The 14,117-nt window shown below is 49.8% G+C and overlaps 2 protein-coding genes across 2 annotated transcripts; one reads left to right on the top strand and one right to left on the bottom strand.

Annotated features, from left to right (window-relative positions):
- Positions 1 to 696: 696 nt before the first annotated feature.
- Positions 697 to 3,988, bottom strand: GDH1 (glutamate dehydrogenase (NADP(+)) gdh1; the record flags this gene model as incomplete). The annotated part of the gene is made up of 2 exons (XM_044829113.1): positions 697 to 730; positions 786 to 3,988. 2 exons carry the CDS (start codon positions 3,986 to 3,988, stop codon positions 697 to 699), a joined length of 3,237 nt encoding a protein of 1,078 aa, XP_044675788.1.
- Positions 3,989 to 13,226: 9,238 nt separating this feature from the next.
- On the top strand, positions 13,227 to 13,752 carry J7337_011575 (uncharacterized protein; the record flags this gene model as incomplete). Its single annotated transcript, XM_044829112.1, has 2 exons — positions 13,227 to 13,320; positions 13,379 to 13,752. 2 exons carry the CDS (start codon positions 13,227 to 13,229, stop codon positions 13,750 to 13,752), a joined length of 468 nt encoding a protein of 155 aa, XP_044675787.1.
- Positions 13,753 to 14,117: the final 365 nt, after the last annotated feature.

Raw genomic sequence — 14,117 nt, 5'->3', positions numbered from 1 at the left:
ACACCAAAACACCGTCTTGCAGAGGAAATAACCATTCGTCTCTTATCATGTGTTTCTCTCCCAACTCGACATCTATACAATAGATCAGCCATACAGCCTTTGCCACGATAAACTCATTGTCCATATGAGGAGGCCATGATACGACCTCACGCACATGTATCTGCATGCAAGTTGTTGTCCCGCCAATGAACTATCAACATGAAATCAAGCTGTTTATGCATGACACGTGACAATGCCATGCATCTCATGTACCGGATACATAACGTTAGTCTGATGTGTTCTATTTCCATCATACTCAGCACGGCTGATAGATCATTTTGAGCAATCAGATCTCCAAGTCGTTCAGCAATTCCCCTGAGACAATCATGTGTCTCAAAGTCTTTGATCAAAGTGCAACGCAACAGCAGAAGCCACCAGAAATGGCACAAGTTTCACCAGATGAACTCACCCGGTAAAGTCACTACTGTAGGAAATAAATTATAAACTTCAATATCTTGATTAATATCGACTACATAAACATAGTCTTTTCTTACTTTTCTTTAACCTTGACCCATTCATTAGGCCCATGCCAGGGCCGTCCCAAATATGGCAACCACACCGTGACAATGCTCATCTCTCATCAGAGAAAACAAATAATGCTATGCTTGTAAACAAATCAAATCATACGCTTCAACACCGTTCCATGCAATCAACTTTTTAGTTGGCGATCTGAGCCATACGCTTAGACATACTGTTGCAATAGTTAGCATATGTTCAGGTATCATGGTGTTATGGGTTACACTTACAAGTCGTAGAAGGCAAACTGGCTGGGGCTGCTGCCGAACTCGTACACAAATCGACTGGCAAGATAAGAGCCGAAGATGCTTCGGAGGTAGGAGTCGGGGATGCGAGCAATCAAGGTGTCGAGACCAATCTTCTCGAGGAGAAGACGGGGCAGAGCATCTTGAAGGACAGATCGGCGGATCTTCTCGTTGTCCCAGAGGTCGGAGTGCTGGAGCTTCTCATCGAGATCGGTAATGGCAACAGAGAGCTTGTCGGAGAGGATAGATCGGGGAGTTCCGGTCTGCTCGTGCTCGCGCCAGATAGCCTCAAACTCGAGACGGGCGTTCTCCTGAATCTTGAGCTGAACCTGCTTGACGTAGTCCTGGTAGAACTGAGGAGCCTCGCCCTGGGCATTGTGGCACATGTTCTCGACGAAGCCCTCGTCGTCGAAGGACAGAGAAGCAAGAACCTCAAGGGAGGACGATGTCACACCACCCTTGTTGGCAGAGGCATCCTTGTACAGAATGCAGCCAGCAGCCTCAAGGCGAAGCTTAGCCTCCTGGGTAATGAAGAGGTTGGCTCCCTCAACGAGGTAAGGGATGATGCACTTTCCATCCTTGATGAGACGGTTGACCGAGATGAGGTCAATGGAGGCGGGACGACCACCACAAGGGACGAAGCAGTCGACACTGCCAGTGTCACGGAGATGGAAGGTGTTACGGAACGATGTACCGTTGTTGATAACCTCACCATTGGGGAGAGTGATGTTGACGTCGTCGCACAGGACTCGGTAACCCTCGGGAGACAGCTTAGAAACATCGTACTCGATGATCATCTTACGGCCGTTGGCAAGGCGCAGAAGCTCGTCACGGTCGAGGCCGTTGGGGTCAGCAAGAACTCCAGAGCCATCGACAATGGCAGTGTACTTCTCGTTACCAAGCTTGATCTCGTTGCTGCCCAGATCACCATCGGGGCCACCAGTCTGCATCTTGCGGATGGCAGAGGGGTCAAGCTCGAGCTTTCGGTAGATACCCTTGACGTACTCACGAACGGACAGGGTGGTCATGCCGTATGTGTCGTGAGGAATACCGCCAAGCTTGGGAGACTTGCCAGTGAAGAAGGACTTCCACCAGGGGGCGCCACGGGATCGAGCGTGCTCAGTAGCCCAGTCGACCAGCTCAGCAGTGTTCTCGTCAGGGCCCATGAAGATGATCTCCTCCTTGCCGTAGAGGTCGACAATAGGGTTCTTGATACCAGGGGTCTCGGCGGGCAGAAGAAGATCAAGGATACTATCAATGTACTTCTCGAAAGCCTCACGGGCACGGTTCTGCTGCTTAGGGTCCAAAAGAATGACACCCTTGGAGCCACCCTCGGGAATGTCCTTGTTCTTGCGCTGCTGTGTGCTGGCAAGACCGTAGTTCTCATCGAAGATGCTGCGGGCGTTGATGCCATAAGCCTCCTTGTTGCGAGACTTGACGATTCGGATACCACCACGAGAGATATCCTTGAATCGGAGGTGGAAACCTCGAGACTCAGAGCTGATGACGAGGAACATGCCGTAGAGGGGCTTGGGGTACTCGACCTCTGGGAGGAAGGAGGGGTCAAGACGGAAGCTCAGGGCGACCTTGGTAGGGGTGAAGTAGTTGGTCTTGAGAATGGCGTTGTTGAAGACACGGAAAGCAGTGAGAACCATCTCATCGTGCTCGTTGTTGACGTTCTTGGCGATCTTGTCCTTGAGAGCGTCGTCGGAAAGAACCTCGACGGACAGGCTGGAGGAGACGACCTTCACGGGGTCCTCCTGGTCCTTAACAAGGTGGATGTTGGCGAAAGAAGCATAAAGAGCACGAACGAGACCGGGGTAGTTCTGAATAATCTCATAGATATACTCAGGGGTAAAGGTCTCGGAACGGAGACGGCGCTTCAGGTTAGAAAGGAGAGCCTGCTGAGCGTTGTTCTTAACATCCAGAAGCTCGGCAAGAGTAGAGTACTCTGGTCCCAGTCGGTTCAGGAAGTGCTGAACGAAGACCCAAGCGGAGTGGGCGTAGACGGATTCCTGAAGACTGAGCTGTCCATCAAGGAAAAGGTTGTGGAACTTGTTGTGGGGAAGACAGTAGAGGAGAGAAACCTCCTTGGAGATCTGGTCAATGGACTCCTCAAGAGATGGGAACTGTCCACTGCTCTCGACGGCGTCAGAAGCAGGTCGGAGATAGACACTCATGACGGTAATACCGTTGGAGAACTGCTCGAGGTACTTTCGAGATGAGGTGACGCCATAGTAGTGGTAAAGGTCACTGAGGGCAGAGAAAAGACCCTGGGCAGTGCGAGCGCGGAAGGCAACGACCATTCGCTTCTCGTCGGTGTTCTCAATATCGAAGACCTCAATGACAGGACCAGCTCGGTTAACGGCGAGCTCAATGATGTCCTGGTAGATTTGCTTGGTGTTGTCAGTGGCCTTGCGGAGGAAACCGTTGTCGGCAATGAGCTCGAGGTTGGTCTCCTTGGGGTCGGTGTGCTCAGGAGGAGTAGCAAACTGGCACTGGTAGACGAAGTAACATCGGAGAGTGGCCTTGGAGCTGGGGCTCACAACAGCGGGAGATCGGAAAGTCTCAACGCGGTACTTGCTGGAGCCGGGGTGATCAATGTACTTGGCCTCAAGGCGTTCCTCATAGCGGGGACCAGCAGTGTTGGTCTTGCCAGCAACGCTGGTGTCAATGTAGATGGCATGGTCGTTGGCCTCCATGTCCAGTCGAATCTCCTCCTGCTTATCCTCGCGAGCGAAGGAAGCGACCTTAGCGGCATACAGAGAAGTGATGTGGCTGGAGATGACATCGGGGGTCTCAAGCTCGAAGTAGACATCATCGATGCCAAGCTTCTCGTAGAACCACTCGATCTGCTCATCAATTTGGGGCTCAGGGACGAAACCAGCAGCTGAGATGATAGACTTCACAGTCTTCTTCTGCTCAGGCTTGCCAGTGAACTCGGGGGCAATGTAGCCAACGGTGGCAGATCGCAGAATGCGGTGGCCATTGCCGCCATTGCCATTTTGCAGAGGGACGGAGAAGTGAGTAGGCTGGGGAGAAGGACCACGGCTGGCCTCAACGGCCTTGACGTTAGCCACGGGGTTGGCGGAGATGGCAGTCATGTTGGATTCCTGATATGGATCTGTGTAATCAGGGAAAGTCTGAGAGGGCAGCATGTTAGTGGGCGATTCTGTTATAGACGCCATCTTGGCAAAATGCCTAGATGTAGAGTGGAATTTGATGGTGTAAACGCAAGATGAGGAAACGAAAGAATAGAAAGCAGTGAATGGGTGGATGAATGGGATGGGGACGAGATGAGCCAGCTGCGAGTATCTTATATAGACATTTACATGGGCTCAAGCAAACAAGGAAGCTTGAAGATAACAGTGTTCGCCTGTGGTCACCGCTGTAGCCAGCTTAACCAGAGTTTCGGTCAGAGCTCGTGACTCAATGCGAACTAAGGAGGGCTGCTGACCCAGAGGCTGCCCTGCGCCCGTGAAGGACAAACCTACTCAATGATCTAGTGATCATTGGTATTGAGCCCATCCCGGGAGGCTCATTCCAGGTCCTGTCTGGGGCGTCCATGCTCGCACTTCACTGGACGCCACTAGATCGGAGACCTGAAAATGCACTACAGATGCTGTGGCAGGGCCTGGGGCTGTTTGCAGCACCGCACCTCATGCGAACCGCTCAGCTCGCTGGGAAGCTTATCTCTGATACGGAGCACCAGAATCCCGGTGTAAGCCGCCCGGGCCGGCTCTCGTATTCTCGCCATTGGGTAGTGCAAATCAGGGGGAAGCCAATCAAAAGGGCCATTGATTCGCGATAAGGGCAAAATGACGAAGGGGTAGTGGGCAGTGCTGTAGTCAGATAAGACTTATCCGCTACTTACCGGCTGGAGTTTGTGACGATCAATTCGTCTCGTCACTCAAAATAGATGATTCTAGGTCGGTAATGCCGAGCTTATAGCGGGGCCTTCTAAAAGAAGATGACGAAAGGAAGTTATTCAGAGGAATAACAACAAGATTGTCGTAAAAGGGTTGGGTTCTCAGATGAGAGGAGGGTTGGTTAGAGTTCTGACAGCAGGTTAGGTTAGTATGGACATCTGTCATACACTGCCAACATCAGCAGCGTTTTGACTCGGGGTGCACGAACTCAGCGCAGCCATCCGTCAGCCCTGTCGTAAATAGAAACTGAAGACGGTATGTCTAGAACAAGAGATAACAAAAGCTCTCTTGATACGTCGAGGTTGGTTTGAGATGACGAGGTTCAAAGCTCAAGCCAGGACAGGGAATATGAATCTCTAAATAAAGACGAGGTAGGAGTGATAAGGGGTTCAAGGTAGTGGATAGAAGAAGGCTTCTTTAAGTGAGGAGAAGCAAATGCAAAATGCAATGCAATAGGTAAACAAAAAGGTTTGAGGTCAAGTGACTTATCTCTCCAACCTTCAAAGCCAAAGGATGTTGGGACTGGCGATGGAAGCTTTATATACTGTCCGTGTCTAAGTGTCTCTCAACGACGACCCAGAAGTCTACGATGGTACAAAGTACCTCCCAGTCCTTTGCAATGGGGTACGTACCAGCATGAATGTCTCCATTGACTCCAAACATGTCGACATATTGCCTTCTCTTACACCGTCTCGCCTGTAGGTACCGAGTAAAAGTTGTCACGCTGCCATAAAAAAACCACATCCCTTGCCAGGTCCTGGTCTTCCGCTCACCTTGGCCACACACCCCTTCCCGCTTGTGGGGCAGACCCTGCTGGGGAGTTTGCTGGGCATGAGGCCTGACGGGTGTTTATTTTGGGGTACGTCCATGTTTGTTTTTTGCCTTGAGGTTCCATTTCATTTGCACCGGGCAGACCGGAGAAAAAGTGCACTGGACAGCAATAGACACAGCGAATGACCCCCGCCACAACTCTCTTCAGGTGCCTACCTACTGTACAGCGGCTTACTTACAGCACAGGAACATGCAGCACATTCACAGAGCTCATGATTTGCCAGGGCTGTCACTTGGTTCGATTCTCTCACATTTCACTTGGCAATCAGCACAGTAGAAACTTGGCATACACAAGGAGAGATAGAAGCATTCAGACAATAAACATTACCGGCCCGGTCGTCCTGAGGCCTCTCCTGTCCTCTCCAATTGGTACTTGCTCGCTACTGTACTGCACTGTACCACTACCACCCCTCCTGAAGCGGAGCCCAGCCCAGCCCAGCCCAGCTCAGCTAAGCCCGCCAGAAGAGTCGAGAAGAAAGAATTTTGGCTGCAGCAACGCCCCCGATCGTGATCATGACCTCACAGAGTACAGTACAGTTACCTATGTACAAGAAAAGGTCCCATTCAATTACCCAATAGTGCCTCTAGTCTAAACCTCGAGGGGAAGCCTTGTTTGGAACCTGACTTCACTTGCCTGGACCAAGCGCCTGGTTCCTGAAGAGTCTGTACTGGGGAAGAGGCCCGGTTATTCGAGGCTCTGCAGTTTTTACATAGAATCCCGCCTTCTCCAGATTTTCGTTTGACATCACTAGTGCAAATTTGTTGCCAATGGGAGAGTTGTTTGCTAGACTTCAACTCTTCTGCCAGTTTACCGCGATATCTTGTAACAGCTTTAACATACCACAAATTCTCACATAATGGATATCATCGCTTGTTATGAAATGGCTTGAAGAGTTTTCAGAGACTAGCTGGGTCAGGACAAACGCTCTATTTTGACAGGTTGGTCACCCACTGTAAGTCGACATAAAGAGCCTCCAACTCCGTTTGTAGACTTTGATAACGTAAGTCTACATAACTATCCATGCGCTATGCATGAAAACGGCACCACGCACTTAGCTTCTTTCGTTCGCCAAAACGGTGTGGATGATGGTGCGATTCAACTCAATTCACTCACCACTCACCTTGGCTTGCCCTGCGGGTTTGTCTCTGCGAGTCATCGCCAATGGCAACTTCGTGACATGCAGATCAGACCTTGAATTCCGGGTTTTCAATGTTTGCTCTCTCTGTTTTGGGTTTCAGAGGATTCTTACAACGTTGGACTACGGTATCTCACGAGATCCCGGTCAACATGCACGTTGCCCTGACTGTGCTTGTCCGGCTGGTCGTAATACCTTCCTGAAATGATGTTGCCATGATGTGCTTCAAGTTGTGCCGGGCCGTATTAACATAAACCTTACAGTTCTGACATGCGAAACGGCCAGCTCAACAAGAATGATGATTCGTACAAAAAAAAATGGATCGCCTGCATCTTTGACATGAACTTCTAGTGATATCTATTTAGAGCATGTTTGATAAATGTCATGTAGTTTCGAACAAAGTCGTCTTCAATGGGCCCATGTATCAACAATTGTGTCAGCCCATGGTTTACGTGGTGTAAGATAATGCTGGGATTTCGCATCAGCCAAGAAACTATGTATATGCTTTGGTTGGTTCTGAGCCTGCCAACGAGTGACAAGAAGTTCACCTCAATGGAACCTTGCTCAATTGATATCGTTCTAAGCCATCAAAATCTTGACAAGCCAAGAATCCGCCTCAAAGGGTACGGTACCTGAACCGAAATTCCTACACGACTCACTACCCCAGACGGGAAGCTGGCGTTGAACGCTGACCGCAGCAGCAAATGCCAGGCGAACTAGCTGAAATGCCCTCGTACCCCAGGCAATAGAACCCAAATCTGGCTCACCTGACTTGAAGAAAGCAAAGCCAGTGCTCACCGAACTTTCCAGACCTTGGCCGTTCTAAGGGGGACGATCACGGGGCCGGGACTAGCCTCGATTTCTAAGGGGGAAATAATTTCACCTTGGGGGAGATCCATTCCCCAGATCCAGTAACAGTCAAGATCATGAAGTTAAAAAAAAATTTGTTGGCAAGGTGATGCTTCCCACCCTTCTTCTCCAGGATAGAAGCAAGTAGACAAGGGAGCAAGGGAGAGCACAGCACACCGGTAGGCTCTGACCTGTCGCTATCGAAAGGAGCCGGACCACTACAAGGTTCCTCCGGCCATCGCGGGGCCGTTGGTTCGGTACTTACGTACAGGTACCTTCTCCGGGGTACCATCAATGACACAATGGTTGAGGTCGAGGAGCACTTGACTGCAGCACGAGGGGTTTCTATTGCGAAACGAAGGGCAACTCTGGCATAAGACGGGAGTTGCACAACATATCATGGCTTTCTTGGATGATAGAGTTAAGACAAGATTGGTCTGTTCGTTCTTGAGCTATCCTGTTGTCATTAACGATACTACTCTTCAATAATGATTCATCTGACCTGGAACAGGAGCTCTAGTTCTCCAATACCCCAGATTCCAGACTCTGGACAATCCCTCTCAATGTTTTGAGTTTCTTCCCCTCTTCATCTCTCCAGGTGTTTACGCAAAAGGAACATGAAAATACGTCCCTGTCCCACAAGCAACGGAGTCCGGCACCCACTCTCACACTCAAAGCTCCGGGACACCGGAGGGCCCCACACGGCCGAGGTCCGGCAGCACCGAGAAGGCCTTTTAGGAAACTTGGATCTGGATTTCTATTACCCCCAGGTTTTGCCCATGGCTCCAGTCTTCCCCAGCCTGAGCCTGATCTGGATCTGGGCACAAGGACAAGAGAGAAAAAAAACTTCATAGCTTTCCCCACGACCCGCTTACACCTCATCTCCCGTCGTTTCCATTACCCCCGTTTTACTTGATCTTGCAGCTTTCGTGACAGCCACCGTTTCCCTTTGTTGCACTGCACGGCACAGCCAGTCAATTTTACACCATCCAGCCAACCCCTAGGGGAAATGGTATCCATTGCATTACCTATTGTTGGAACCGCAGCGAGTTGCGTGCTTGCCCTGTGGCCCCGAGAGCCGTCCCCAAGCTTTTTTGCTTCTACTTTGCCGCCGTCTCGTGGCCTCTTTGGTTTGTCATGGGCGTCTTTGGTTAGCAAATCTTCCCTGTATTCTTTCTGCACCCCGCATCCGGCGCTTGGAGGCGGACGCTGTTAACGCGTCACGAGGTGGGCAGAAAAACATCCATCGATCGAACTCCTTTTTAGGGGGTGTGGCTAGGGCTGTTCGTTGGACCTGGCTGGCTGAGTGAGGCGCGAAACCTTGACGACAATATTGTTTTGGCCACGATGTTCGGAGCTGAGTGTTTCCTGGTGTCTATTTCCATAATCTCAGCCTGGCGGTTGAGCGTTGTCACGCCCACATTCCGCGTGATCTTTAAGCTTTCAATTGCTATTTCATTGGCCAATTGCGCTGTCAGTTGATTATGCCTGTGCTTTGCTGTGGCTTGTAATAAAACGATACGTAGTTAGTTTACATGCCCTGAGCTCTCATAATCTGGGGAAGGTCAAGAAAAGGATCTTGGATCAATAGCTTGGCTGGATTGTCGGATGATGCCTTTACCAGGTTGAGATACAGTTTGCCTGCTGTGTATCTGACAGTTGAGCCATTGGCTTACAACACCCAAGTCGCCTATCATCACATCCTGGTAACCTTCTCGTAATGATGATACTTGAGTCGTTGACGTGCTGTTCCACCACCGAAACCGTTATCTCATCATCTCTAACGAGGGCCTCTGTCTCCGTTCTGGACAATACGGTGCACTCCCAATGCTCCGTCCACGAATCTCACGCCTCCACCATGAACCGCTTGTTGACGACAGTTACGGGGCGTCACGAAGTTGTGTCCTTCGTTACGAATGCATCTCGAATATGTCTCCACCCAGCTGCCCTTTTAAGGCACCGTATGAGCGTTACGCTGGATGTGTGAATATGTAGAACCGTACCGTACCGTACATAGTGTTACCCACCTATTTTTCTCGAGCTTCCATTTGGCTTGGGTTTGTCGTGGAAGTTTCTATTTTTGTTCTTGCTACAAGTACCTGAGTTCATCACATCATCGACTGAATGGAAGCCGTCTTTTCCGGTCTTGTTTCAGAGAGATTACTCTGTATGCTCCTCGTGTTCATGATCACCTGCATATTATTTCGAATTTCGGCAATAAAAAGTTCTTTTGAGCCAGATGATGAATTGTATAGAAAGTCAAATACGCACTGCTGTCATAATAAGCTGGCACATGGTTGGTTTACTTGAGTGACGGACCAATCAGCTCAACTCTCAACTAGCCAAACCTGGGGACAAACTGGCAAGCTTCGGCATAATATCAAAGAGGAATGTCACAATGCCAGTTCTGTTTCCTCAATGAGGACACTTGCTTGTTTACAGCAGACGTCAATTATCATTTCGTTCGGCGGTACGTATTCTGCAAGTACCTACGATACCTTGCTGGTGTCTGGCTGGCCATTTTTAAGGTGCCACCAAGTGGAATGTTAGGGAAGAGTTTTCCTCGACGACGGCAGCTAGTGGCTGAGCGAGGGGCCCCCAGAACGCCTAGACATTGAGGTTCCCTGAGATGTCACAGGTGGTGAGCAATCAACTCCACCATCGAGGCCATGCGCTGCCCTGTTTGTGGGTATGTTTTGTTCTATCCATACCCGGCCGAACGTGCTGCCGGCCCCCGGAGATCCTCAGGTACCGTCCTCGTACCTTAGTCTACTTGAGCCGCTTGCAGTGCCCGCTGCTAATCTATCTGATCGGCTAACGACGCTATAACCAGATGGATTCGACCCAATGCTACCCATGCTTCTTTGGTACACCGTCCGGGGATCAGGGTCGCCCGTGCATGATCACGATAGCTTCATTGACCCTTTCTCTGACGAGTAACGGCCCGCCATGGACATTAGAGCCCATACCGGGCGTCTTGCGGTGAGGGGGAAACAGTTAGCTTAGACGAACCGGAGCACCAAATCACTACCCGGAGGACGCAGTCACAAAGAACGGAGCTCTCTAACCAACAAACAGACAGGGCCGGGGAGCTTTCCCTGACGGTCTTGACGAATGTGTTTTGTGGTACCTTGCCAATAGCTATTGGCAAGGAGCTGTCACCGTATCCCAGCATCATATCACATCCATTCTTTCTTCTCTTCAAATTCGCATCGCGGGGCAGCCCCTCCCAACAGGTACACGCAAACCAACGGCACAGACACGTGCTGATTGCAAATGTGACCTTGTGCATTTTTTTTATTCGAGGTTTATGACTAGTCTTTACGGGAATAATTGTCAGAAATTAGTCGCTCGTGCCTAGTCCTGCTGTGTGTGGTTGAGTTAGGTATTGTAGCCAAGTACATCGTGTAAATAAAGGCCAGTTTAGGTTGTCTCTTACACGCCGTCAACACCTCCAGCTCCCGTCAAGTTCCCCAGACAGCCCAGGGTCCCAATTACTTACCCAAATGGCTCACCTTGACACCTTGACACCGTGCCGGCGGCCCAAGCGTCTCCTAAAAGATACACCTCGTCCATTCTATGTACATCAGGTTGTATCCGTACTCACCATTGCTACCATGTTGCTTCTTCCATTGCGAGTCCAGAAAGAACTGCCCTGGGCGGCTTCTGAAGCTTAGCGAATGTCTGAGTAGAGATTGCCCAATCGGCGGTTTCGTCCCCTGTCTATCCATCCACTCCTTCACAAGGCATCACAGCCTCGACAGGTCTACAAGTTACACCAACAACATCACACGGCATTCTTTGGTATCGTAGACGAGATTTCCTATGGATCACGAGGTTCGTGCTTGTATAACTATTCTCCCATCCAATGCTTCGTAATCCAAAACCCTTGTGCGAATTGCATCGGACATGTTTACCGCTTATCACAGCAATTGGGTCTATACTTGTCGAATATACGTAATCCCCTTGCATCTCGATACAGTGAAACGGGCTGAAGAGGTCACGATGCCAGATGTTTAATTGCCAATGGCTTCTCGTCAAATGTTGACGAGCTCCATTAAAGGTCATGTGTTGTACCCCTTGGAGCAGGGGAATAAACAAATTACGTACTAGTCTCGTTGCTTACAGGATACCAAAATCAACGTCTCAAAGCGATCTAGAAGCTAGGTCAAACTTGAACACTCCAACTACTCAACAAGACAGATTCCAAACATTCACTCCCGACTTTCCCGGTCGTTCCTCTTCCTTCTTGTGTCTCGCAATACGTCCATGACTCCCCTTCTTACTTTTTCTGCTTTTCCTGATTCCAGCATTCTTGTGGACGAACTGTGACAAGGACGAGGAACAACGAGTATAGACACAAGGTCGATGCCTACCAGCTAAACGTCAGGCACTGCGCATGGCCTTGTAGCCAAAGCTACGTTCGGTCCCGAAGAGGTCATTCGCATGTTCCTCCTGGTTTCTTTCCGGGACTGTTCTGAAATGAACAAACACGTCGATTCATGTTGCCTGTGCTGCAAATCATAGCCGCGAAGTCGCAGGTGTATGGCTAATCAGTTTTGCATATTACTTGCCAACTTTTATCTCTTGGGCATGTCATTTTTCCCGAGAAGTTGAAGCAATAGGAGCTTCTCAAGTTGTCTCTCTACTACACAATGTGATATTGCTTGCACGTCTTCTATGTCAGGCACAGGTTGGTTCCCTCAGAGACTGGCATGTTCTTTCCGAGTTCAGTGAGCATTACCATATGGCCCTGCGGTGAATAGTGTGGCAGCATATTTGTGTCGCGGTCCCTTGGAAGATCCAAATGCCAACTCTACATATATGGATCTTGACCAAGAAGACACATTACATCGTGGAAGGCTCACACGACGTCGGCAGAATATTGCCGTAGTCATAGCGAACAGCGTGGGATTCCTGAGTGACATCTATACCGCCAATATCATCATCAGCATTGAACGATTGCAATAGGTTGCGGCAGGATCATTGCCGTGGTCGACACTACCCAGTATGTGTGTCGACGAGTTGGCCAAAACTGGAGCTATTCGAGCACTCCGTTCTGAAGCGCACCTCTACTGTAGAATGGACGTAACATGATGGGATACGCAGAGATCAATACTCCATATTATCTTGGAGCTTCACTGCAAAACACTCACAATATGTTCCTGACCAAGGGCTAGAATTTGTTCCAGAAGATGCCTTGAAGATACTTCATCCAACATCCTTACATTACAAATAATGATAACAGTTCCATTTCGCATTCTCAAAGCTCCTCCTGTACTTTGCAGTAAGAGCTTAATGGCCATTGTATGTTATATGGATGGTGCACGTGACGATAGTCGCCGGTGACGGAACTCATCGGCTAAACCAGGGTGTTGTGAGTGGAGCACTCAAGCAGCTTCCAAAGAAAAATTACTCCCATGACATCGTGACGCCCAACGTCAACGCCAACCCACCACTCATCAACCAGTCACCGAGAGAACAGATTTTCTTATCGGGCGGAGATTCGTCAACATCGGTTATCTCACCAGATTCTGCCACCAATTCCGATATATTCAGAAGCCTTGTGATTTGGGCTGCGACTATTCGGCAATTCCTTCTCCACCAAAGGCTGCTCTTCAACAACTCTTAATACCTTGATTAATCGACTACTCGATACACAAGACCTTCAGCTATTCAAGATGGTTACTCTTACCGAGGTTGAGGACGAGCACTTCCAGCACCCTCAGGCTGGTCCCGATGTTGAGGAGGACGATGACGACTACTCTGATACTGGTAATTAGCAACCCCGCGCCTTTAATCGCAATATTGTGCATGCTAACAACGCCCGTAGACTCCGAGATTTCCAACGAGTCCGACTATGATCCTTCAGAAGAGACTCTCGCTGAGCGACTATACGCCCTGCGCGACATCGTCCCCCCAACTACTCGCTCATGGATCTCCGGCAAGGCCAACACCATCGGTAACGCTGCCTGGAACGTTCTCTCTTTCAGTGGCAAGGGCGCTTGGGTGCTCACCACCTCTGCCCTGTTCTTTGGTGTTCCCTTCGCTCTGTCTTTCGCCGAGGATCAACAGCTCACTGCTATGGAACAAGAGTACAACATGCGACAAAGCGGCAGTGAGCTTTTGACCGTTGGCTCCGAACAGAGCACCGCTGACCAAGTTGGCGCCGCCCTCGATGGCAAGCCTGCCCAACCTTCTCTGTAAACAAATATGTTGGAGTCACGCAATCGAAACACCTTGACCTTACGTTTCTGGGTATGAGGATATCTTAGACAGTGCCTTTTGTTGCTAGGCGCAGTCACTATTGGGCCGGAAAATGCGGCTTTCCATGTGTACAATAATTGTTTACGGCGTATATGGCCGATGAAGACCTATGATGGATCCAACTGGGTTTGACCGGGAGGAACGAGAAGCGCATCGCATCCACGGCGCATGGTTGCCGGTGTAAAGTATAAGATGGGGTTGGTAATGGCTGCGATCTCATCTCCAGGAAAGGCGGTTTCACATGTATTTTGTCACATTAGAGCTGTAGCATTGATGACTTATGTGTGAGCTTGATATAAACCACA

This window comes from Fusarium musae, chromosome 9, assembly GCF_019915245.1.
Source record: "Fusarium musae strain F31 chromosome 9, whole genome shotgun sequence".
Lineage (NCBI taxonomy): Eukaryota > Fungi > Ascomycota > Sordariomycetes > Hypocreales > Nectriaceae > Fusarium > Fusarium musae.
Note: the sequence above shows the minus strand (reverse complement) of the source record. Positions and strands in the feature narration are given on the sequence as shown.